General features: G+C 51.7%; 11 protein-coding genes across 11 annotated transcripts; 4 read left to right on the top strand and 7 right to left on the bottom strand.

Annotated features, from left to right (window-relative positions):
- Positions 1 to 196: 196 nt before the first annotated feature.
- On the bottom strand, positions 197 to 1,168 carry Z517_05831 (uncharacterized protein; the record flags this gene model as incomplete). The annotated part of the gene is made up of 1 exon (XM_013427573.1): positions 197 to 1,168. The coding sequence occupies one exon, from the start codon at positions 1,166 to 1,168 to the stop codon at positions 197 to 199; it is 972 nt and encodes a 323-aa protein (XP_013283027.1).
- A 621-nt stretch (positions 1,169 to 1,789) lies between these two features.
- Z517_05830 (uncharacterized protein) lies at positions 1,790 to 4,076 on the bottom strand (the record flags this gene model as incomplete). Its single annotated transcript, XM_013427572.1, has 4 exons — positions 1,790 to 2,639; positions 2,691 to 3,119; positions 3,174 to 3,515; positions 3,559 to 4,076. The coding sequence occupies 4 exons, from the start codon at positions 4,074 to 4,076 to the stop codon at positions 1,790 to 1,792; spliced, it is 2,139 nt and encodes a 712-aa protein (XP_013283026.1).
- Positions 4,077 to 4,818: 742 nt separating this feature from the next.
- On the bottom strand, positions 4,819 to 6,162 carry Z517_05829 (uncharacterized protein; the record flags this gene model as incomplete). The annotated part of the gene is made up of 1 exon (XM_013427571.1): positions 4,819 to 6,162. One exon carries the CDS (start codon positions 6,160 to 6,162, stop codon positions 4,819 to 4,821), a length of 1,344 nt encoding a protein of 447 aa, XP_013283025.1.
- Positions 6,163 to 6,656: 494 nt separating this feature from the next.
- Positions 6,657 to 8,954, top strand: Z517_05828 (uncharacterized protein; the record flags this gene model as incomplete). The annotated part of the gene is made up of 5 exons (XM_013427570.1): positions 6,657 to 6,761; positions 6,811 to 7,564; positions 7,663 to 8,088; positions 8,183 to 8,270; positions 8,363 to 8,954. 5 exons carry the CDS (start codon positions 6,657 to 6,659, stop codon positions 8,952 to 8,954), a joined length of 1,965 nt encoding a protein of 654 aa, XP_013283024.1.
- A 379-nt stretch (positions 8,955 to 9,333) lies between these two features.
- On the top strand, positions 9,334 to 9,622 carry Z517_05827 (uncharacterized protein; the record flags this gene model as incomplete). Its single annotated transcript, XM_013427569.1, has 2 exons — positions 9,334 to 9,368; positions 9,454 to 9,622. 2 exons carry the CDS (start codon positions 9,334 to 9,336, stop codon positions 9,620 to 9,622), a joined length of 204 nt encoding a protein of 67 aa, XP_013283023.1.
- A 467-nt stretch (positions 9,623 to 10,089) lies between these two features.
- Positions 10,090 to 10,666, bottom strand: Z517_05826 (uncharacterized protein; the record flags this gene model as incomplete). Its single annotated transcript, XM_013427568.1, has 3 exons — positions 10,090 to 10,206; positions 10,285 to 10,409; positions 10,501 to 10,666. The coding sequence occupies 3 exons, from the start codon at positions 10,664 to 10,666 to the stop codon at positions 10,090 to 10,092; spliced, it is 408 nt and encodes a 135-aa protein (XP_013283022.1).
- A 778-nt stretch (positions 10,667 to 11,444) lies between these two features.
- Positions 11,445 to 12,365, bottom strand: Z517_05825 (uncharacterized protein; the record flags this gene model as incomplete). The annotated part of the gene is made up of 4 exons (XM_013427567.1): positions 11,445 to 11,612; positions 11,671 to 12,160; positions 12,232 to 12,260; positions 12,324 to 12,365. 4 exons carry the CDS (start codon positions 12,363 to 12,365, stop codon positions 11,445 to 11,447), a joined length of 729 nt encoding a protein of 242 aa, XP_013283021.1.
- Positions 12,366 to 13,472: 1,107 nt separating this feature from the next.
- Z517_05824 (uncharacterized protein) lies at positions 13,473 to 16,455 on the top strand (the record flags this gene model as incomplete). Its single annotated transcript, XM_013427566.1, has 2 exons — positions 13,473 to 13,609; positions 13,680 to 16,455. The coding sequence occupies 2 exons, from the start codon at positions 13,473 to 13,475 to the stop codon at positions 16,453 to 16,455; spliced, it is 2,913 nt and encodes a 970-aa protein (XP_013283020.1).
- An 888-nt stretch (positions 16,456 to 17,343) lies between these two features.
- Positions 17,344 to 18,831, top strand: Z517_05823 (uncharacterized protein; the record flags this gene model as incomplete). The annotated part of the gene is made up of 7 exons (XM_013427565.1): positions 17,344 to 17,547; positions 17,608 to 17,757; positions 17,860 to 17,870; positions 17,965 to 18,244; positions 18,311 to 18,344; positions 18,437 to 18,458; positions 18,618 to 18,831. 7 exons carry the CDS (start codon positions 17,344 to 17,346, stop codon positions 18,829 to 18,831), a joined length of 915 nt encoding a protein of 304 aa, XP_013283019.1.
- A 1,050-nt stretch (positions 18,832 to 19,881) lies between these two features.
- Positions 19,882 to 20,945, bottom strand: Z517_05822 (uncharacterized protein; the record flags this gene model as incomplete). Its single annotated transcript, XM_013427564.1, has 4 exons — positions 19,882 to 20,203; positions 20,256 to 20,659; positions 20,721 to 20,800; positions 20,858 to 20,945. The coding sequence occupies 4 exons, from the start codon at positions 20,943 to 20,945 to the stop codon at positions 19,882 to 19,884; spliced, it is 894 nt and encodes a 297-aa protein (XP_013283018.1).
- Positions 20,946 to 21,515: 570 nt separating this feature from the next.
- On the bottom strand, positions 21,516 to 23,553 carry Z517_05821 (uncharacterized protein; the record flags this gene model as incomplete). The annotated part of the gene is made up of 2 exons (XM_013427563.1): positions 21,516 to 23,291; positions 23,389 to 23,553. 2 exons carry the CDS (start codon positions 23,551 to 23,553, stop codon positions 21,516 to 21,518), a joined length of 1,941 nt encoding a protein of 646 aa, XP_013283017.1.
- Between the last annotated feature and the right edge of the window lie 107 nt (positions 23,554 to 23,660).

The following is a 23,660-nucleotide window of genomic DNA, read 5'->3' as shown; positions in this document are numbered from 1 at the left end:
TGCAGTTCGGGGCCCGAAAAAACGGAGGCAGAAGACGACAAGTAGATGGAGAATATAATAATAATAATAGTGGCAGCAGGAGCTCCAGGGACCGACTTTCAGGAAGAAATATAATATTATCGTAATACCCAAGCATCAAGAGACGACCGACCACCAACACCATGCTATCGCAAAGGAGGACAAAAGTCAACACTAACTAAGATGCTGGTGGAGAGGAATCTCGTTGCTCTCTCGCCTCCTTTTCTTTCTGTAGACGACCCAGGGTGGCTCGTAGCACAATGTCCCGTCGACTCAGGCCACTCGCGCTCTCACCATCACCTTCCTTCGAGCCTCCCAGCACATAGCTCCCACCTGTCCAGCCCCCATGGTCTGCATGCTCGGCGGCCTCGTACGTGTCGTTGGGATCGTAGAACTCCTCATTCGAGAGGCGATGCCCGCCGTGCAATGTGTCGTTGCGCTCTACCTCGCGCTCGATCTCTTTCGTGAGCTCCCAGAAATTCCGGTCGTGCTCGCCCCAGACGTTGTGCGACAGTTCGTGGCAAAGGGTTTTGCGAATCACTTTGTAATCTCTGTATCCGTCATATGCGTCTGTCCGCAGCCTCAGCTCAATCACCTCACCCCGGTTGCGGTTCAAGCCCAGTGTCTTTGACTCGTGGGTCGTGTGCTCTGCGGGATTCATTTCTGTGAGGAGCCCGACCGTGAACTTGTGCTTCCGCATGGATGCTTTGATCCCCGGGTCGTTTGCCAGCCGCTCTAGAAACCGTCTGCTCTTTTCTGGGTTTGGTAGGTATGGTAGAGGCTCTATGGCGTGGAAGGTGTAGGTTGTCTCTTCCTGGATCTTTTTCCAATCTCGGACCTTGTTTGCCTTGACCGGTTTGAATCCGCTCGGGCGTGACACCCTTCGGGTAGCCGCGCCCATGTCCTCCATCTTTTTAACCTCAGCATTGGGCGTGCCAACTAGCTTTATTCGTGTCGTCGGCGTGAGGAACTCGTCCAATTTGCGGTCGGAGAACGGATGCTTGACAAAGCCGGGTTTGGGAAGGAAAAAGAGAGACACTCGCTCGACATCTGCGCCTATCCCTTCGGCGCATCTTGTTGCCAGATCACGAATGGTTTCATCCGGAATATCCTCCAGCTCGAGGGTCTCATCTCGATATTGGATCTTCATCTTGTCTCGTTGATGGGGATGATCGACAAGTCAATCGCGGGTGATTTAGTGGCGATAACGAATAGATTAGGAATAACGAAGAAGCCAGCTTCCTCCAGCAGAAGATTTAGATAGTCATTCGCTGAAGATTGTTCTCGAACTGGTACCTCGAGAATTAATCAGCGGGGAAACCAGGCAGCGCAGGCGACTTACTGAATGACGCCACCGCGCCACCAGGTGAGCTGGCACGCTGGTAGGAAACCCTTGGGAACCATGGCCATCCATGCTGACTCGGACCGAGCCGATGTTCGTGGGGTCTCGTTAAATGATTCTCTGAGTCGCAGCCTGGAGGCATGCTGCACCATTATTATTGAGACAAGCGAGTGGTCTGGCCGCTTGACACAAGGGGCACTCCACTGGGTAGTGATCTGCCAAAGGCTGAATTTCGAGCATCTAGAAAGCCTCAGTCACTGTCAATCTGGATCCCACTACTCATAAGCCTGAACCTTCCGAAGCATACAGGTAGAATAATTCTTGCCGGACGCACTCGTCTTGCGCTTTGTTTGCATTTAATTTCCTGCGATACCTTGTTGCTTTTCATTCGTAATTAGTTTCGTGCAATTGTCTATACGCTATCATGATCTAGTGTCCGTTGACTGCCGCAACAGGCGTGCTTCCTGTACCTTGCAGATGCGAGGTCGGATCGGCCTGTACGGATCCATTCCCGTTCGCGTGACAGCATTCTCCGTTGGTCTCTCTTCCAACCTCGACGCTGGCGATGTTCTTGTTGCCAGGCACGTCGAGGGCAGGATTCCTCTCAAAAAAGTCCGCCGGACGCAAATGGACCTGGTGAATCTCCACAGGCATGACAGGCCAATCTTCCACGCGCGGGTTGTGGGTAAGACCAAAGACGTTCCAGACGACCACATCGTCGTTCTCCACATCGTCGTCGCGCGCAGCCATGTCCGCCACTCCACCTACCTCGAGCTGTGATTGATTCGTGAATTCTCCTGCTGCAAAAAGTTCATTGTCCCGGTATTTGGTGACCCACACGTGATGGTGGGCGTACGCTGCTCGCTTGGCGACAACGGACTCGGGGTCAGCGAGGATCAATTGGGACGGCGTGGGAATGAACTTGTATGAGACAGGTCGTTTCGAGACAGGATTGACCTTGTTAGGATTGGTCATTTTGATGGTCAGGTTTGTGAAAGGAGAGGCGTGAATCGATGTCGACTTGGTGACAGGCTTACGGACGATTTCGTAGCCATTGCCATGCGGATTCGTCTTCGGGTTCATGGGAATCGGTAGGGATTCTTCCGTGAGAATGGTGTTGGAGTGGCCATCGATGGCAGGATCGATCCGGACGGCAAAAATATGCTGGTGATTTTGGGCGAGGGCGCCAGGTGATACGACGTTGCCATAAGGGCTCACCTTGCCAGGGTCAATGTTCACCACCGAGACAATTCCGGTGGCTCGGGTCTCTATCGTGATGCTGCAACCGAATATAAGCACTCAATCACACCCATGGATGATGTCCACTTACCCTCCAGCCTGATCAAACTTGTAGGCAAAGATGTATTCGTAGTTTGCCAGTGTAATGATGAACTGAACGACCAGTTCTCGCAGTCTCGTCACCACTGCTCGATTGGTTCTGAAGTTGGTGTGTTTCCAACCAATTCCATTATCTTGCTCGTGGATACACACGACGTTTTTCGACACTGAGGGCTTGCCTTCCGAGTCAACGAGCATTGCGTCAATATACTTGATGGCACCCAGACAGTCACAGCCGAGCGCAAGATTGTTTGCAGCTCTACCTGCGCCAGCGTCTCCAAAATCGAAAGCCTGCTTCCGCTGAAACGGCGGTCGAGGATCGCCGTAGGGAACAGTCATCTCGGACAAGCTCAAGCGATAGAGCACGCTTCGACCGTCGTAGTGGATGTCATGAAGGACGGCACACTCACGAGGAGTGAACCTGTATCAATTCAATCAGTGCTGAACTTCGAGGTGAACGCAGGGAATTGCCTACCCAACTCGAAACCTCCATTTTTGCCATTCAATTAAAGAGTCATCGCTCACAGTGAATGATGGCCCATCAGGCTGGACCACGTTCAAGGGTTTCACGTCTTTGCGAAGCGGAGTATCCAGCAGTTCGGGAACGTATTCAGCCGGTTTACAATGTTCCAGGACGTTTTTGCCGGCTGTGCCATATTTGAGGCCATCCTCAGTACCGCCAGTGGCAAGACGTTCAATCCGAACAATTTCCTTCTTGTAGGTATCCATCACTGGAATGATGGGCAGAGGGAACCCGTAATGATTGCTATCGGGGTTGCCATTTCGTAGTTTGGCGAAGCATAGACCTTGAGTATACCTGAGCCATAGGTTAGAGACTGGATAGTGTGTAGAGGATAGACACTTGCCTTGGGGCGACCTCGCCGACGTCTGGGCCGCCATAAGGCCATGGATCGATAGCGACCTCGAACTTCTCGTCGAGGTTGAGCTCTTTGATAGCGTTTTTAAACATCTCTGATTCCACGCACACCTCGTTGAACTCCCTAAACTCATCCACTGTCAGGGATTGTTGCGAAGTTGGAGGCACCCGTCTGTGGTCGACTTCCTTGCCCGAGGCGACATCAATCACTGATTCCATGTACTCATGGCTCCGGTCCTCAAAGACCACGTCATACTGAACACGAGCCTGGCGAGGAGGTCGGGGGGTCTCGGAGGTAAGAGTCCCTGCATGCTCGGCGGCGAGGAACTTGACCAGCTCGGCCTTAGCGGGCTCAACAGTGAAGATGTTGCGGAAGAGAACGGCAGCCTTGCGGGCGTCGAGGACCGCCTGTCGAGCAACATTGACTTCATCGGCGCTCAACTGGTCCAAGGGATGCTTGAAGGTCATCTTGGGGACTGTATGGCCGTTTGTGGCGGGCATCTTCAACTGTCAAGACTTGAGCTGACTCCAATGATCAAGAAGACAAGACAGGAAACTAGAAAAAGACAAGAAGGACTTTAAGAACCCCCCTTGATAACTAGAGGGGGTGGGGGAAGGGCATCAATAAAAGCAAGCAGGATGATGCTGATATTCGGACTTGTCCTTCGAGGAACAACCGGGTCGATCTTGGGATCGTCTGAGTTACTTGCCGTTCATCATGTTCTCCGCCACAGGTGGGCGGGTGGCCATGTATCCGGGACGATAAGGATGCCCACGAAGTAAGCCAAGAGCGAAGGTTTGTACGATACGAGAGTCACAGACGAAGCCTACTTGTTGTGCAATTGTCGTGCTGTTGGAAGCAACAAAAGCGGGATGAATTCAAGCTCAAACTTGGAGAAAGGCCGGAGCCAATAAAAAGACGCGTCGGCTGTACATACCGGATTAGGAGTAATTAGTGGATATATTGACATTTGCCTTTTCCTGCTTCTACAGACACCGAGTATCGAACGACCCCGATCTTGACGCCATCGCCTCTGTATCTTTCGCCTTTGGAGTGGCCTCTCCGCCATCTTATCAGACTGCTGATGTGACTCGCCCCATTCCTTAGCCAGACAAAACATAGGCAGTGTTTAATCTCTGATGCGCGGGCTCTAGACAATGTTCTTTCAACCCAAGTGCATATTTGCGGACCAGAAATCTATCCAACCAGGTCAAATACCGCTGCGCAGCCTACTCCAGACCATCAAGGAAACTCTTCGTCGTCTTCTGTGGCCCAGAACGCCTCGTCCAGCAAGTCCTGGTGTTCCTCATCTACGGTTGCAAGTGCCTTTTCGGGCCTTTCGGTGTCTGGGATCGAAACAATACCCTGGGTTGTAATTTCATATCGAATCAGAGAATGGGTTGGGCCCGCCCACGGAGCAAAGACCACTGAGAAGTTCCTGGTTTTCTTCTTGTCTTTCCAGATATTGCCTCCTGCATATTCCTGCCGTTGACTCTCCATCTTAAGGACAATGCGAGCAGATATTTGATTGGCCCACGCCAGACCAAGCGCCGGAGTTTTCAATTGTTCTTGTTTGGTCTTCCCTGTCTCGTCTCCCCATCCAGTGAAGAAGCGCTGTTGATGATCAAGACTCTGTACCTCTCTCTGCCTCTCCACCACCGCTTGTGTATGTGATGATGGAACGGTAGGAGAAGACGTGGTAAGCGGAGATGATGGCTGAAGGAGATTTTTGGAATCTTCAAAGCGATCCGAGACTTGATTTGTGACCACGACCGCTATGTTATTCTCGATAGCGATCTTCCTCAGGAGGTTTCCCAGTTTGGCCAGCTCAAAGGCTCGATCGGCGAGTTGCGCCGCCGTCCGAGTATCGTGCTCGGCTCGGAAGTTTGCCGCCACTGAATCTAGGACGATCAGTCCAATGTTAAATCGCTGGACTGCGATGGGGAGTTGATACCGGATGATATGCTCCTGCGCTTCGAGATCGTTCGTTGCAATGGTATGTACGCGATCAAGTGAAGGCCCTTGACCAGGGTCCAAGCTGTCGTACTCAGGATGATTGAGAAGTATTTGACTGAGCCGCTTGGTATGGAGAGGCCCTTCGGTCGAAATATAGATTGACCCTTTCCCGAGGCCCTTTGGCGGAGGTAGTTGAACAGAGAGCAATAGGCCTAGGACGAACTGAGTCTTTCCGACAGCACTCTCTCCAACCACCTCTACGATATGGCCTAGGTACAAGCCCCCATTCAATGCCTGATCTATAATCGGATCCAAGGTCCTTACTTTGAATGGTATGTCGCTTTTTGTCTCTGTGAACTGTATTCCATCGTCTGCTCTGTCCTCGGCATCCACAGCTCTATTCTTGTGCTGCTTTCTTAATCCTCGCAGCGTGTCGCGTCGCAGGGCCTCTATTACATCGTGCACCAACCTCTGGACATCGGCTGCAGGAAGAGGGCATTTTCTAGCAATCTCTTTGGGATCGAGGGTGATCAAGTCGGCGACAGTGATGTCATTTTTCTCGAGGGAATGTAGAAGGTGTGAGTACGGTTTGAGGTCAAAATCAGGGAGGACTTCGACGAGATCGGACATTGCAGTCTACGTAGGTTCATAGAAGCGTGCAGCACCCGGGATGGCTGCCATGGTCTTGAGTCGAATCGCGTAGGCAAATATGGTGTTGTGTGCATAGAGCCTGAACAGGGACGATGTGTACCGACGAGGGGCAGGCAGGAATGGAGACGAGCTGGTGTAGGAACTCTTGACGATCTGTTGCCTCACATCTTGCGTGGAGCATGGATATCATCACCTTGCAGATACTGTCAAACACTGGCTGGTGCTGGAGAACTTGACTGCCAAACTTGCGCGTCACAGCCAAAAAATAATTCCGCGAATGGGCGCTATTCCCTTCCCCTTTCGGGAAGGTCACGACTTTGCAGCGCAGGCTGTTTTCCGGGAGGTGACATTGACAAGATGCCACGCATGCTTGTAACAAAATGATCCGTGCAGCTTTAATAAGCTGATAAAGTGACGGGGCTATTTCTTTCGACAGCAGCTGCAATGACTTTTCTCTCCTGTCACAAATAACCATGACTTCTCGCCAAGTTGCACAGTATGGGACGTTTAAGAGTCCCATCGAGCCTGAGAGCTTTGCAGCCCCAGGTTCGGTGGTATTGAATCGGCTATGCGTCAACGTAGGTCCAAGGATCGTCGCCGAAAGGGATGATACTAAGTTGTCTACAGCGCGACAATGGCAAAATATACCTGCTTGAGATACGTCCAGATGAGGGGGGAAGAGGCGTCATCGTCGAGCACTACAATGGACAGAGCAGAGATGTTCTTCCCAAACAATACAACTGCCTGTCCCAGGTCCATGAGTATGGTGGGGCCTCCTTTGCCTTCAATGAGTCTACGGGACACATTATCTTCACGGATTGGGAGACCAAGGGTGTTTTTGGCCTTGACCCTGAAGGAGGCGAAACAATCCCAATCGTGACGGCGGACCCCAAGGTATACTACGCCGACTTCGCCATTCATCCTCACCATTCTCAATACACGGTGGCGATCAAAGAGGACCACAATACGTCCAAGATTTCAGACATCCAGACCTCTCTTGTGGTTATTGACTCATCCACAAATCAAGTCCGGCCTCTAGCCATTGGTTCCGACTTCTATACCTTTCCAAGCTTCAGTCCTGATGGGACAAAGATTTGTTGGATACAGTGGAATCATCCCAATATGCCATGGGACAATACAGAGCTATGGCTTGCTGATTGGGACCACGGCACGGCAAAGAACCCCAGGTGCATTGCTGGCCAGCAGACCAAGGCCAGCATTACCCAACCACGATGGCGTGATGATGGAGTTCTTTACTTTGTCTCGGACCAGACTGATTTCTGGCAAATATATTCTTTTGCCAATGGTGAAATACAACAACTCGTACTGTCAGGGCTGGAGGATGCCGAGTTCGGCTTTCCAGACTGGTTTTTAGGAGGCTGTGAGTGTCCTTCCTTTCATTTTTCCGGGTTGAGCATCTCACAGCAAATTCATCACTGGCAGTCATATACTGGGTTATGGGCTAACAGGAACTTACAGCTTCCTACTGCCTCCTGGATCCGTCCACTATGGTGGCCGTGTTCAATTATCAAGGCCGCTGCACAACCATTCTCGTAGATACTCGAACACTCGAATGGCGTGATCTCAGCTGTCCTATCGTCGAGATATCGAATGATGCCGTTAAGCCAGTATCAGACACATCGTTTGCAATCATAGGCGCCACTGCCTCACTCCCCATGCTGGCTACGGTGATTGATATCAATGAACAAGGGCTTGGGACAATATTGAAACAGTCCACCCAGACGCCTCTTCCAGAAGAGTATGTCTCAACTCCGCAGCCGATTACATTTCCACGAGTCCACGGTCCTGGTGGAGGTGACGCCTATGGGCTATTTTATCCGCCCAAAAATCCACAATTCGAGGCGCCGGCTGGCACGCTTCCGCCTCTCATTGTCGCTCTTCATGGTACGTTTGTATCTAACTCGAGCGGATTCTCCACTCTAGTGTTGTTATTTCGTCGCTGTGTCACAATAAGTCTGAGCTAATGGGTGTCTAATAGGGGGCCCAACATACCAAGCAGGCCCAGGCTTCTCCCTTCGCGACCAAGCACTCACGACTAGGGGCTACGCTCTCGTACAGCTTAACTAGTAAGTTATGTTACTTTTGTCAAATGAAATGAGAGTTGGAATTTCTGGTCACCCCGATGTTATCTTCGTGTGCACTAATTCTATGCCCACAGCGTGGGAAGCACTGGCTATGGCCGGCCGTACCGCCGCCTACTTGCTGCACTGTGGGGAGTCAGCGACATCGCCGATGCTGCTTCGGCAGTTGACTATCTGGCTCAACAAGGGCTTATCGACAAATCAAGAGTGGGTATCACCGGCCACTCTGCAGGTGGCTATGCAACTATGCAAGCTCTGGCCAAATACCCCTCGGTGTGGGCTTGCGGTGTCGCTGAGAGCGGCATATCGGATATGAAGCTCCTTGTCGAGGAGACTCATAAATTCGAATCTCAATATCTCTCGCCGTTATGCTATCCTCCTGATGCTACACCAGCGGAGCAAGAAGCCATTCTGAAAGACAGGAGCCCTCTGACTCATGCGTCAGATATTAAAAGCCCGCTGCTGATAATCAGTGGAGCAGACGATGCCATCGTGCCGCCAAATCAAGCATACAACCTGGCAAAGATCATCAAGGAGGCAGGCACAGCGGTAGATATCAAGGTCTACGACGGCGAAGGACACATATATATCAAAGGAAGCACATTGAGAGATATCGAGCGGAGGCGGTATGAGTGGTTCGAGAAATACCTGGTAAGGGCAACTCGATAGTGCGAGTGTCGAGACTCCAGTACATTGAGAGGATGGCACCTCTATATGTGGCGACAGGGAGTGTTGTGTTGGTACCTATCGCTCACCCACTTTTGTCGTAGACTCCGAATGTACTGGGTTGCACTTGATAGAGTGATAGCAATACTCGGACGCCTCTAGTTGTAGTTGGCATAGCAAGTCAGGAAGAGGGGTGACAAGGCTACGAGGCTGGCCAATCGGAGGATGAACAGCTTAGCTTCCCTGGCCAGCGAGCCAGCGAGCCCAGGTCCTCCTACTTTGAGCATCTGCGAAATAATACTCAACCTCTCTATTCCCCAGGATTCTGAACGAGTCGCCTTTTTTTTGACTTAGGATCTTTGACGCCTCGGTCTCGTAAACCATGGCATCGGTCGCTCAACCGTGGCTGTTCTCAAAGTATGTGCCCATCCACTCCTGTCTTTCCTTACCGCTTCACATACATAGAGACGCGACACGGACGCTGATGTTCACTCTACTCCAGATTCGTCGATCCCATCTTCGCGCTTTGTGTCGGCTTTTCGGCAGCTGCTCTTCGCATCCAGCGCGAGCAGCGCGAGAAATACCCCGAACAGGACTCGAGTTTCCCGGCACTGTGGCAGAAGGGCGTCAAGATGAACAAAGTTTACTGGGGAAGTGATTCTGCGGCCTGAGTGATGGACACAATCGGCATATTTCTAGCAAGTCGAAAACAGTCACACGGCAAGAGAGGGATGGAAGTGGATGGCGATGGTCATTTGCAGAGATTAATTGCTGGATCGCCACGAATCGGGCCGGTGAATCCCTTAGTCACGACCTTCACACTCCTTCACACTGGGCTTACTTATGCGCACTCATTACGGTCGGTAGAACGACAGAGACCACGAGCGCACAGGCAAACAGGACGATGAGATAGCGACTCGTTCCTTCGAGAAGCTTTATTTTAGCTCAAGAGTGGCCTTCACGAGTATCACACCTTTGTCATGTCCGGAAACCCCTGTTCTCTGTGGCTAGGCGATGCGGACGAGTCAACATGTGGGATTTGGGATGTCTGTGCCTCGTCATATGGGATATGATGGTTCCTTTGGGCTTTATCGACACCCACCACTCCTGATCAATCCAAATCTTGCCGGTTCTTCGCTCAAAGGAATGCAGGGACCTGCTGAGCGCCCTCAATTGGCTTCATATAGCTCACACGATCTTTGACATAGAGCTCGGCCTGCATCTCCTTGACATCTGGTTGATCTAGGCTTCCGGCCTGAATGAGGGGAATCAGCAAATCGTCTCCAGCACTCTCAAACGTCTCTCGCCATGCACCGAGAAAGTCAGCACTTACCTTAATAACCGTGTTCTCAGGCATGGCTTCCAGCTCGCAATACAGACTCGATCCGCACGTTCCACAGAAATAGTGCCGATTTATCTTGCCGCTGTCACCAACAACATCAAAGGCCTTAGGAGTTCCTATTTCGCACACGTTAGCAGGTCTGAAGTTGGCGGTAGGGTTCGGAGGGAAGGGAAGATGTTCTCAACGGCAATGATGCCAATGCCTTACCGGCTGTAACATTGAAGCTTTTCCGGTCAATGACAACGTTGGGAAGACCGGTTGCGCCTCCCCAGCGCTGACAGTCTTTGCAGTTGCAGAATGCTTTCAGCGCAATGTCGCCTGTGAACTCATACTTGATTTGGCCGCAGAGGCAAGCGCCAGTGGTTGCAGACATGTTGATGATGGCGGGTTAGACGAAACGAAGGCTTTGGAGGACACAAGAGGAGGCGATAGGAATAGAAAGCAATGCGATGGACAAGGAGGAAGCAAAACAGCAGACAGACAGCCTATCAGTTATGAACGGTGCTCTACTTGGCCTCATATACCTTGGAAATCGACCTAAGACCAAGCGAAACCCCCTGATATCTATGACGAGGTACATGTCTGTTGGGGCCACGTCTGCGATCCAATGTCCAACTACTCGTATGCACGGATCTTTTGATAGTCGGCTCCACGATTACCTCGTACAGCAGGCACAAAAGCCAGACTCTCTCTCTCTCTCTCTTTTCCCTGAGCTAGCGCATGAAAGCCAATCCTCGTAACATTGTTTCCACAGAGCATAAAAGTACAAGTATGAGTACGAGTATGAGTAGTCCAGCAACCGGTATCGCGCCACTCTAAACGAAAGACGGGAAGTAATGCGCGAGGAGCGAGGAGGGACTGGTGATCAAAGAGAGCGGTGAGCCCAAGAGAGATGGATGATGCGAGATTAAGTATATTACAACACCACATCGATCGGGGCCTGGGTCGTAGATTGCTTCCTGATTCAGATGTTGGTGTTTCGAAGGGGCGTGGCATGTCAGCCCCGGACCGACAAACATGGATACTTCACTGACGTGCATTTTGCTCTCCTATTGGTAGACTTGCGAGCCCGTTTCACTCATGTTCTGACCAACTGTGTTACCTGTGTTACCTGCAAGTTCAGTACAAGTGCTCGTTGTATCTTTCCCCCTTCAATTTGTGCGGCTATGGTCGGAGTAAGAAGCATGGTTGTTCCCTGTTCCACTCTGTTCTTGGTCCTCCTCAGCTTCACGGAGCAGTCTAGTCTGCTCAGGGCGGACATCAGAAGCGGTAGGAAATCGCCTAGATGGACTCGGCTGCGCTGCCGCATCCACGAGATGCTGGTACGTCCGAAGGGGTTAGTAGCCATATATCATACGGCGGGACTTCACACGTTACCAGAAGGATCCAGTTGAACAGACTGGCCAGGGCGAGTAGTCCCGCAGCAACCTGCTCTTGATTCCGCCATGGGTCCACACATCGCCGCGTATATCCTAGAGTCCTCTCGCAGGCGGTAACGTCGACGTCGTGACTAGGAAACGGCCACGCCCGATCATGCAACGAATTGAATCCGCAACACCGGAGGGCGTTCTCTATCCCACGCACGGCATCCTCATTCTTGGCCCGAAACAGGCTGACCCATTGGCTTTCGATGCTGCAGGACAGAAGATCGGAGGGGACTGCGTAGATGAGGGAGAGGATGAAGAGAGCAAAGGGGAGAAAGGGGAGGAAGTAGCGAAGATAGGGCGCAACGAGCGTCAGTGTTCTCTTCCTCGTCCTCACAGCGAAGGCCATGATGACGGGTCCGACAAGAGTCGTGAGTGTGCTCAGCACAGGGAGTGTCAGGGGGCATGGAAGGCTGAGGTGGACGATTCTGGCCCAGGAAATTCTGTAGAGATCGATATTAGACGATTGAATCTAACGCCTGTCGACGCTAGGCGATGCTGTGTCTCTACTTACGCAGAGAGAATGACGGCGGCAATGCATAGCTTTCACATATGACATGTTAGGGCAGCCTTGGAGAAAACAGAGCTGGATGGGCCTCCACTCACCACTACTGAGATGAGGCTGAGGTATTTGGCCAGAGGATCCATGACGGGAGATGGGCGACGTGGGCGTAGATGCGCTTCTTCAAGGTAATTTTCTCGACAGGGGCTGCGCCGGGTCTATTGTAGGAAGAGAAGAAACCATGAACAGCAAGGAAACTGGAGGAGGTGAAAGGGGGAATCAAATGCACTCATGCTCAAGGCAACAACAGCGCAGCCAATGTCCTTTCGCGACCCTGGATGTTTGTGTCACACGAGGAGGGGTTGTATCAGCGCACATGCAAGTCCAATCCAAAGCATGTCTGGGACGAGGCTGAGAACTGGACAAGGACAAGGACGTCATTGATGAAGAGGGGAACATGGAACTATCAGGTACATGTACCGAGTACGAGGACGTGCGTACTTTAGGTATTCTAAAGGGGTATCTATATAGCTCGATAGGTACCCGTACTAGCATCGAGTGGGGAGATATACCCTATCACTGCCTACCTGGAGTCCCTGTGCCCCACGCCCCCATCCCCAATGCACACCAGAGTCCAAACTCTAGAGAGGCCCGCAACTGCTCCTTGGGCGCTACAGACATAGTGCGCTCCATCGCCAAATAGTCGTCTCTCAATTCAACTCATTCCCTGTAATTTGCAACTTTCAATATCGTCTTCTCACAACATCTCTTCTGTTTCTTGCTTGTCATTCTCTCCCCTTCACCTGTAGGTATCATCAAAAGCTCTTTTAACCGCGTAGAGAGCCTTCCATGAGAGAATAAGGATTCAATAACCCCCCCAATTACATGCTTTCATAAACCGTACCTTGTATCGCCATGACCAGAGATGTCTATTCAAGCTGCCTTCAATCAACTTCAGTCTGACAATAGGAGCACAATAGCACATGTTTGCTTGCATGTGGTCAAACGTGAATATCGCCAGGCAACAAGGCTGCCAGACTCTTATCCAAGCCTATAAGTATCCCTCCTGTTCCTCATTCATTTTTCCCATCTTTTCCCATCTTCCACTCCTCGTCTTCGCAACCTGCTATCTCACCCCTTCTTTTGTACTGCTCACTCAGGATATCGCAACTATCAGTGGCTGGCAGCTGGTCGGTACCGTCTCAGTGTCTGCGGTTCTTCCCTTTCCTCTCAGTCTCGGCTAGTTTCACAACATGTCGACGAGTGGCCGTGGTGGTCAAATCACTCTTCCCTCCCACCCCAGAGGTGGAGGCCAGGGCGGTGGTCGTGGTGGCAGTTCTCACGGTGGTGGCCCTCCAAGAAGCGTCGCCGGTCCCCCAGCTATCTTCTCGTAAGAACCCCCTACCAGAACGTGGAGCCTCTTCCAGATGTTTGGAGCTGATCTTCTCATCACTTTACAGTCATGGCCCCGGTGATGTCGCCATTCTCGATGTCAAGAATAGAGATCTTGAGAACGAGATCGAGAAAACCGTCCTCAAGCCATCCGCTTCTGCTCCCCGGCTCCCTGTCCGCCCTGGCTTTGGAACACAAGGATACAGAATCCTGCTCTACGCGAATTACATGCATCTCGATTGGGGCAACGCCACGTTCTATCGCTATGCTCTCGATTTCGCAGTACAGGGGACTCCTGGCAGACAGATCAGAAAGAAAGACAAGCAGCGCTTGGTCACCCTGCTCATTGAAGAACATTTCGCCCAAAACCGATCGGGCATCGTGACGGATTTCACCTCTCTGATCATCAGCAACACGCAGCTCAATCAGCAATCGTACGATGTCGTCTATAGGAGGGAGGGTGAAGACACTCCTGTTGCCACGGCCAGACGATATCGCATTCGCCTGGTCCCTGATGGCGCCAATACTGCGTCAGAGCTGTTGACATATCTCATCTCGACCACCCCCAATGAAGTCTGTACTTCCAAAGACCGCACTATTCAAGCGCTGAACATTATCATGGGGCACAATCCGAGGAGCTCTTCACGGGTCGCATCTATCGGAAGTAACAAACACTATCCTAGACGGCCTCTGGAAGCCGACAGATCCTCCCTTGGTGCCGGGCTCACGGTGATCCGCGGTTTCTTCGTGAGCGTCAGACCTGCGACAGGACGCATTCTCGTCAATGTTCAAGTCAAATGTTCTCCGTTCTACAATCACGGCCCGCTTGTCAATCTCATCCAAGATTTCCGAGCTTCACGCGACCCCAAGAAGCAGGAACTTCATAGGTTTCTCACAGGACTCACCGTGCACACTACTCATACCTCTCCGAGGAAGAACGGTCAACCCATCCCGCTTCCGAGAGTCATTTGTGGCCTTGCTACTAAGAAGGACGGCAAATCGCTTCCCCATCCGCCTCGTGTCCTCGAATTTGGCGCTGGAGCGCAGCAGATCCAGTTCTGGCTCGATAGGGAGGGAAAATACGTTACCGTCTTCGACTTTTTCCGACAGACCTACAATATTATCATCAACGATCCTACGTTACCGATCCTCAATGTCGGCAACGAGCAGAATCCAGTGTATTTACCCGCCCAGATGTGCCAGGTTCTACCAGGAAACGCGTTTAGGGGCACATTGTCGACGCAGCAGACACAAAACATGACGCGCTTCGCTGTTCGAAAACCCGTCCTCAACGCGCAGTCTATCATTGACAAGGGCGTCGGCTTACTCAATATTGGACAGCCTGTCAATGCCACCCATAGTGCCTTCAATGTCAGCCTTACGCCACGGCTCATCGCCGCACCAGGTCGCATACTCGAAAGCCCCAGCGTCTACTATCAGGGAAAGAAGCATGTGGCAACTAAGCTCGGAAGCTGGAACATGCAGAATTTCAAATTCGTCGCCACCGCAAATCTCCAGAAATGGACTTGGCTTTTCATCAAGACCGATGGCTATGACGGCCCTTTGAGGAGCCGACTCGACCTTGAGACTAGCCTAACGGAGTTTACACAGGCACTACGTAAGGTAGGCATTACTTGCACAAATTGCTGCCCAGGCGAAGAGATCACTATCGAGAACAACACTGTCAATGAGACGGTAGACGCCGCCATTCACAAGGTCGCCTCTAAATTCTTCTCATCCTCAGCCCAGAAGCCATTTCTCTTGGTTATTCTCGGTTCTAATCACTCCGACATCTACAACAGAGTGAAGATCAACTGCGACGTACGCGAGGGAATCAACAATGTCTGTGTATTAGCGTCCAACTTTGCCAAAAGAAACCCACACACCTTTGCCAACATCGCGCTGAAAGTGAACTTGAAACTAGGTGGATTCAATCAATCGCTAGACCCGACGAAGCTTGGAATGGTTGCAGAAGGTAGAACCATGTTCGTTGGTCTTGACGTTACACATCCATCTACGGACTCGTCAGAAGAGGCGCCCAGCGTTGTCGGCATAGTCAGTTCGATTGATCAAGTGCTAGGTCAATGGCGAGCTAGTGTCGCACTCCAGGAAGGGCGGAAAGAGATGGTAACAGACTTGAAGGATCTATTGAAAAAACACCTCGGGTTGTGGAAACAACAACACAATGGCCTACCACACAACATTATCGTCTACCGAGATGGGGTCTCTGAAGGACAGTATCCAGTGGTTCTTGATGAGGAACTGCCACAGCTTCAAGCCGCCTGCAGAGAGGTCTACACGCAAGATACCCTCCCGCGCCTCAATATCACCATTGTCAGTAAACGACATCACACCAGGTTTTATCCGACTCGGAGCGAGGATGCCGATAGGTCTACTAATCAGAAGCCCGGTACTGTGGTAGACCGGGGTGTGACTGAATCTCGAGTCTGGGACTTTTTCTTACAGGCTCATGCTACGCTCCAAGGAACAGCTCGGCCCATCCACTATTTTGTGGTATACGACGAGGTCTTTCGTCGACATCATCACCAACGTCAGGCAACGTCATCGGAAGGAACCCACTTCGCGAACGCTGCTGATGTTCTAGAAGACTTGACCCACAATATGTGCTACCTCTTTGGGCGCTGCACGCGGTCCGTCAGCCTATGTCCTCCAGCATACTACGCGGATTTAGTATGTGATCGGGCTAGGAGGTATCTGCATGAGGTTTTTGGGGCCTCAGCGGCGGGCAGCAACTCTTCTGGAGGAGCGGGGAGGCAAACAGGTGTCAGTCAGTCCATGGTCACAATACATCCCCGGGTTTCGAACACCATGTTCTTCATCTGATGGAGAGGGCATCCTGTCTATGGGAGAGCGGCAGACACCAGGAAACAGTAGCCAGCGAGGAATTGCGGGTTCAATTCAGGAACATGTTTTGTATTCACGGTCAAGTGGACGAGTAGGGCGAGCTGGGTGAGCTGGACGTCATGGACGCGTGGTCGGCAAGTATCTAAACCCCAAGAATGACAAAAACAGTGTTTCGATTAAGTCTGAAGTCTGTCTCACACTCTTACACTCCAACAAAAACCCGGACAATTCCCACACTTGCCTATTGTTTCTACCACCCCCTACCGCTGATGCTGATGGAGGAGGAATGATAAGCTGGAGGCAGACGTTTCCCCAGTGCGGCGGTCCCCAATCGACCTTCCTTTTCCCTCGTAGCTGGTTTACCCGTCCTGGCGTGAGTGGAGGCCTCTGGTTGGCGGACAAGGTCGCCCATCCCCGAGCCCTCCAGCTCCGGTTCGACGAGTCAACGCCACTCAGACCTTGGTGGTTGCTGGGTCTTTGGGTGATGCAAGCTGCCCGAACAGGAAGGTGAGTAGCAGGAATTCGTCCAACGACACAAGGGCTCCTAAAACCGGTGCCCCAGTTCCAGACCTGGAGTTTTGCATGTGGCTGCTGGGGACCTCTGACTCGCACCCATACATAGCTTTTGAGCTGAACTTCTGCCTAGACTTATGTCACACACGTCGTTGCCTGGCATCGTTGGGATGTGGGATAGTATTTGATAGAGGAGAATTCATCTCGACTTGGTGTGTGAGTTTTGTTTCTCGGCGTCCGCACTTAAGACATATGCTTCTCTTTTGTGGCATTGGCATATATATATATATATCCTGCTACAGCTCCTTGTGACAGTGTTTGAAAGGTACAACCATCGGCAAGGCTACTTGGGTAATGGCTACCTCAGAGGGCAACATCCCCTTCTCACACCCCAGCTTGCCAAAACCCTGCGAGACATGGTATCAAGTATACGGGGACCTCAAATCTTCCTCGACTGGGCGCCCGCTGGTCACTCTCCATGGAGGTCCTGGCATGGGCCACAATTATCTGCAGAATCTCCGCCGCCTTTCAGATGACTATGGCATTCCCGTGGTATTTGTAAGTCTACCCCTAGGATCCATTTGGGGATGATGCTAGTGTTAATGACCGGAGGAGCAGTATGACCAGCTAGGCTGTGGCCACTCGACACATCTGCGGGAAAAGAGACTCGACACGGACTTCTGGAAGCCCGAGCTCTTCATCGCTGAATTGGACAACCTGCTGGAGCATCTGGGGATTGCAGAGTTTGACTTGCTCGGGCAAAGCTGGGTGCGTCTGCGACTGCGTTGCTCTTCTTCTTACAAGACTGCCCTATGCTTGCACCACACATAACACTGCATCGACGTCGAGAAGCTAACCTCTGTCTCAAAGGGTGGGATGCTGTAAGTACCAAGGCTGCCGCCGCTGCATGGCTTCAAATCCTTGATGGCCGGGGCATCCTACACTCGACCAAAGAATGCTACTAACAACCCCCAGCGGCTCTATGTTTGCCATCCGGGGAAGCCCTGGCCTCAAGCGGCTCATCATTTCCAACTCACCTGCGTCCATGAAGCTGTGGGTCGAGGCGTGCAACAAGTGGCGGAGCGAACTGCCCGAAGACGTGGACAAAGCTTTGACGGAACACGAGGCGAATCAGACGTACGACGACCCAGAGTACAAGGCGGCTGTCGAGGAATTCTACAAGCGGCACGTCTGCAGGGTGTTTCCGTTCCCACAGGATCTTCTCGATACCCTGGCCAACGTGGAGGTAGACGATGTGAGTTGAAGGAGACTTCCGCTTACAGAACCGAGGAGCGTGTGAGACTGACATGGAACCTTGCAGACTGTCTACTACACCATGAACGGGCCGAGTGAATGTAAGTCTTTTCTTCGCCTGTGGACGTTTTGATTCCATTTCCAATCATGCCCATAATCGAGTGGCTCGTGTCAATACTAACAACCAACCTAGTCACCGTGATTGGAAACCTGAAGTGAGTCTCCTATTTCCGAATCCTCACAAGCATTTTGCTTGCCCAGCACGCAGCATGCAGCATTCTTGCACATCTCGGCGATATATGCTCGAGCCACATCATATCTGCATATCTACGTGGTATGTATTCAACATGCAGCTTAGCTAACGCTCGCTAAAGGAACTGGTCCGTGGTCGACGAGGTGCACAAGATCTCCGTCCCGACCCTCTTGCTCAACGGCCAGTGGGACGAAGCCCGGGACAGCTGCGTGTATCCGTTTTTCCAGATCCCCAAGGTGAAGTGGTTCACGCTGCCGGATGCGAGTCATTGCAGCAACCTCGAGATTCCAGACCGGTACATGGAGGTGGTGGCGGAGTTTTTGAAGAATGCATAGTGAGCTGGCGACGGTCCTCGTGGGGGTTGAGTCGTGGTTGGGATCATTCATATGTTACGATGAGGGATTGACATACACAAACACGTATATACATACATATATGACACGAATGCGTGCATGTACATATAGTCCTGATTTGGTATGGGATATATGGACGATATGGGAGAGACACATACATGCATTTACCAATGGTCCCAGGTGTGTAGCAACCCTGATCCGCGACTCTAGTGAGTTGTTCCTGGATGGCCTTGAAGAGACGGAGACATCTCGCATATGTCGCAATAGCAGAGCACGAGCCTCGTCAAGATTGTCCTGGTGAATACAGTAATCGTCATATGGGACGGTGGAGATTGCCGCATCGAACGCTAAAGAACTCTGAATCATTGTCTTGGTGAATTCGGCCATAGATGACCTTTTCATAGAAGCAGAGATTCGTCTCTGCGAGTCAAGGGGAAATGGCGGCAGAGCGCTATCACCGAGTGTCAAGCCGTTTGTCAGAATCGCCTCTCGTGCATGTCCTTTGCAGAAGGTAGGTGCGTCCCGGAAAAATTGTGAGATTTCGGAAAAATTGTGAAATCTGGGACAACGCGTACCATAGCCCGGGCGGTAACATTGCGACTGCGTGACTTTGCTTTTCGTATAGGACGCTTGAATTATGTAGGAAGTTGACTAAAAAAGTAAAATTGATTCGGCTCGACGTCCGGCAGCATGGATGGCGACTCGGTCCAATCCTGCTGAGATCCGACTGGTGGTCTCGTGGTTGTCGTTGGTGTAGGGAATTCAGGCACCATGAAAGTGAGTTGAGTTGATAATACTTTGCAAAAAAACAAGTAGATTGATTCGGCTCGACGTCCGACAGCGTGGATGGCGACTCGGTCCAATCCTGCTGAGATTCGACTGTGGGTGTCGTGCTGGTTAAGGTACAGAGGATTTAGAGCCTATGGGAGTCGGAGAGCCGAAAGTTTTAGACAATTTTGCCAAAGGCTGGGATGAGGGTCTGCGCTCTAGAAAGGTGTTAGCAGTCATGAAAAGTTAATTGAAATATAATACTTACAGCCAGAAGGAGAACACGAGTTTGGGACCGGTCATCAACATCTTAGGAACGAGACCCTTGAAGAAGCTCGTAATACCCTCATTCTTGACCATGCCCGCCACGATTTGAAAACCGGAATTCCCGAACGCAGCACCCTGGATCCTGGTCTTCACTACGTCCAGAGGAGCACTGACGGTGAGGCTGGATGCTGCGCCGGCCACGGAGGCAACGAAGTTCTGACCCCATGTGGCCGCATTGTAGTCTTCGAGCTTGAAGAGGTATTCTTTGGTAAACGATGATCCTCCGAACAGTGCAAAGGAGCCTGGGGCATTTCGTGCGCTTGGACATGTTAGTTCTCAAGTCTGGACAGTCAATTTGGGTCTGCTCTTACATTGTCCAGCCTATTCCCCTATACAACCCAAAAAAACCCTCCTCTTTGACGATGCTGAAAAACCCTTGAGAAGGGCCGCCTGGCTGTCTGAGTTGCATTTTAATTTTGAGCAAGTCAAGGGGCAATAGGAGTACCGCTTCTCCTATGCCGATGAGAGAGCCTGCTGTCGCGTTGAGCATTGCCTTGCCGGTCCCTTTGCCAAAGGCCTTGTCGAAATCTTGACCGTGATGTTGGGTCAGGTAGTCGCGTACAAAGGGCTGGCCACCGTATTTGTATATTCTCTGTGAGATTTTATAACCTGCTGCATAACCCAGACCAGGGAAAAGAGAAGTAAACTTGGTGAGGACGGGGGCTGTGGCGGCTTGTCTGAAGACGACCGAGTTGAGCGCGGACAGCGAAGAAACCTGCGCTTATGTCAGCCGGCGCACTTCGATGATCGAGGCCCAAATATGCATCAGTGCGTACTCTTGTTGGGTTATTCATCAGTCTTTTCGCAACGGTATCAACGGGATGAAAGACCAAGAGCTCGGCAACTCCAGCAGAGCCTGTATCGCCAATGCATCAGCTCCAGCTCGCACCAGCCGACGATGTATGTTTTTCACCTGATCCCAGTAACCGAGCAGTCCCTGATTCAGTCTTGTAGCTTTTACCACCCGCGGCCAGAGCTGGCGCCATAGCTGGAGGTGACATGGTTGGGGGGAGAGTATTCGGAGGAGTCGCGGCGCACGAGGATCGCGGACGGGCGTGGGCGAAAGGAAGCGTTCCAAAGACCAGGAAATGTCGTGAGAGGAGCTCGTCTATATCAACTCCCGTGTCAATGGATGAAACGGAGAGCAGTGAGGTCTAAATTTTTGGGCGCGGCAGAAGAAAACATGTGCTTTGGGAAAAAAAAGTTCGGGGCTCGATAAGACTGAGTCGGGAAAGATGAGTGGGTCCCCGTCTCCTTTGGGGAGTGGAGAAGAGAAAAGGCCCTGGATTCGATCACGCAGTCGGCGAGCTCGGATATGAGAGTATAGGTCGTCCTTATCTCCGACAGCCTTGCCAATTATGGGGTATGTGCACCGCGTGAGCAAACCAACGAGGCTAGCGCCAAGGGAATACCATACTTTGCCATCTTTCATTCATATAGCCACAGTCTACTACATGCTCTTGCGCGATGCAAATGCGTTTATCTGGAAATAACCACCCAACATTTCCTCCAACTCGTGGATGCATGCGTTGCCCATCAGGTTTGCCTCCTGTGGACGAATACAATCACACCTAAGTGATAAGCAGTTTCTTCTCCGCGGCCACTGGCATATTATCTTCCTCTGCTTTTCGTTTACCAAGTATTGAGTTAGAATAGTCCCCTAGGCAAGATGAATGGTAATATCGCCCTCCGACTTGTACTGTGTCTTTCCAAATAAAATCCTGTACTTCCTCGCTCCATTCACTTTTGAATGGCTCCTGATCTATCGGGCAAGGCAGGGACCGCATTACCGGATCCGCTGGTACGCGCACAAAGTCTTGCGGCTTCTTCTTATCAGAAACCCCGGCTCCATTTATTGGATGGCCGTTGGAATCCACTGGTCCAGCATCGTCATCATACTCTTTGCTCGCGATCCATTCTCGCTCATCCACATACCAACTGCGGTTCTGACCCCGCTTTTCTGCCTCCAGCATTCTGGCTTTGGTCTTAAAGTGCCAGTCGAGATGTCTGGCCTTCTTCTCCTTGCCGGCGTCATCTGACGTAAATCTCCTCCCACAAGTACTGCACTGATTGGGCCGCGCCGTGAGAAAGATGGTTATCATTTGGGGTCTTGGTATTCTGATTGAAGCTGACGTGAATTTGACTTCCGCAGATGTGTCTGGCGCGAATGTAGAGAAAGATGCCAGGGGTGGTGTGACCCCAGGAGGAGGCGTGGGGGCTGCAGATAGGAGCCCGGACGCCCGGAGCTGAGCTATGAGTGGGTTTTCCGTCGGTGCAGGAGCGGCTGTCGCGGTATACTGAGGAGTACTCATGCCCGTTTGAGGTGGTGCATAGTAGCTGGTGGGCTGTGTCGCTTGCTGTTGATTTAGAGTGGTTCGAAGAAGCTCTGCAAGATTCGTGCTATTGAATAACGCAGTAGGCGGTGGCACAGGGCTTGGGCCTGGAGCAGTGATTTGCATTGGTTGAATCAGTGGCTGTGGAGGGGCATAAGGTGCATGCAGGGGGATGTTGGACAGCGGCGCCTGCGTCGGGGTTTGGCGACTCGTCGTCAATTTCTCCGTCATCTTTTGCAGGATCGTGTTTTGAATGTCAACCAAATCACTTTCAGAAGCATTGCCACTGTCGAGGATCTCTTTCAACGTCTGCAGACTAGCTAGTTTCCGTTGGGCCCCGGCATCCATAGGATGGGTGGCACACTCGATCTTAGCGTCGGTAGTCAGGTCGTCAATGTCAGCATGCAGTTTCCGCAAATCAACTGCGCTTGCAGTGACGGGAGCCGGCTGAGGAGTCGGAGGTAGGTACTGGGGTGTATGAGAGGGCGGAGGGGGCTGATAGTAGGGAGTCGGAGTCGGCTGAGGTGGGTATTGCTGGCCATAAGTCACTGATGGCCCCTGGGAATATGGTTGCTGGGGTAGAGCAGGTTGTGGTTGCGGACTTCGAATGTGTGAAGGGATGTTTTGAGCAAATTGAGACAAGGTTTGTGGAGGAGTTGGTGTGTGACGGTATGGCTGAGCAGACGGCACTCTGGCAGGCTGGCCTTGGAGTGGAGTGGCCTGCTGGCGATGAGTAGGAGGCAACTGGCCCCGAAACTTGTTCAAACTGTCGACGATGGTCTGGGTGCTCGCGATGGGGAATACGGGAGTAGTGGACAGGGCGCCTGGGACCGGTTCTCGCCACGTCTTTAACATTTCTTCCAGCTTCCGTCGGACTGCAGCATCGACTTGGGAATATGCCAGCATGAAGATCTGGTGAAGGTTCCGGCCGAAATAGACCGTGTAAGGAGAGCCGACATTTTTGGCGATAGAGTCCAAGACATACAGAGCTGGTAATTTGCGGGCTGGAGGTGCCTATGAGAGCATTAGTCACTCCATTGGGAACGGGCTATAGAGAGCGGATTGCGCAGGGGCAGAATGCAAGAAGTGTTTGAAGATGCATCTGACGTACCCTGTTGATATGGTTTTGCAGCACCCTTGAGATGGCTTCGGCGTGTTCGGTATTTTCTTTTGCAATCAGTGTCAAGTTTGAGATCTGGTATCTGTCGTTGGACACAAGATCCTCCAAAGAGTTCTTATAGTCTTCTGCGACCTCATCTGACGGTAGTCCGGACATGACGATAGAAGGAGATGGGAATCGCAAATGGAGAGTAAGAAAGATTGAAAGGTAGACGAAGTCCAAATCGGGACCCAGGACGGACTCGAGCTTTGGAGGAGTCAAAT

Source organism: Fonsecaea pedrosoi (genome assembly GCF_000835455.1).
Source record: "Fonsecaea pedrosoi CBS 271.37 unplaced genomic scaffold supercont1.4, whole genome shotgun sequence".
Classification (NCBI taxonomy): Eukaryota; Fungi; Ascomycota; class Eurotiomycetes; order Chaetothyriales; family Herpotrichiellaceae; genus Fonsecaea; species Fonsecaea pedrosoi.
This window is presented reverse-complemented; position numbering and strand designations above follow the sequence as displayed.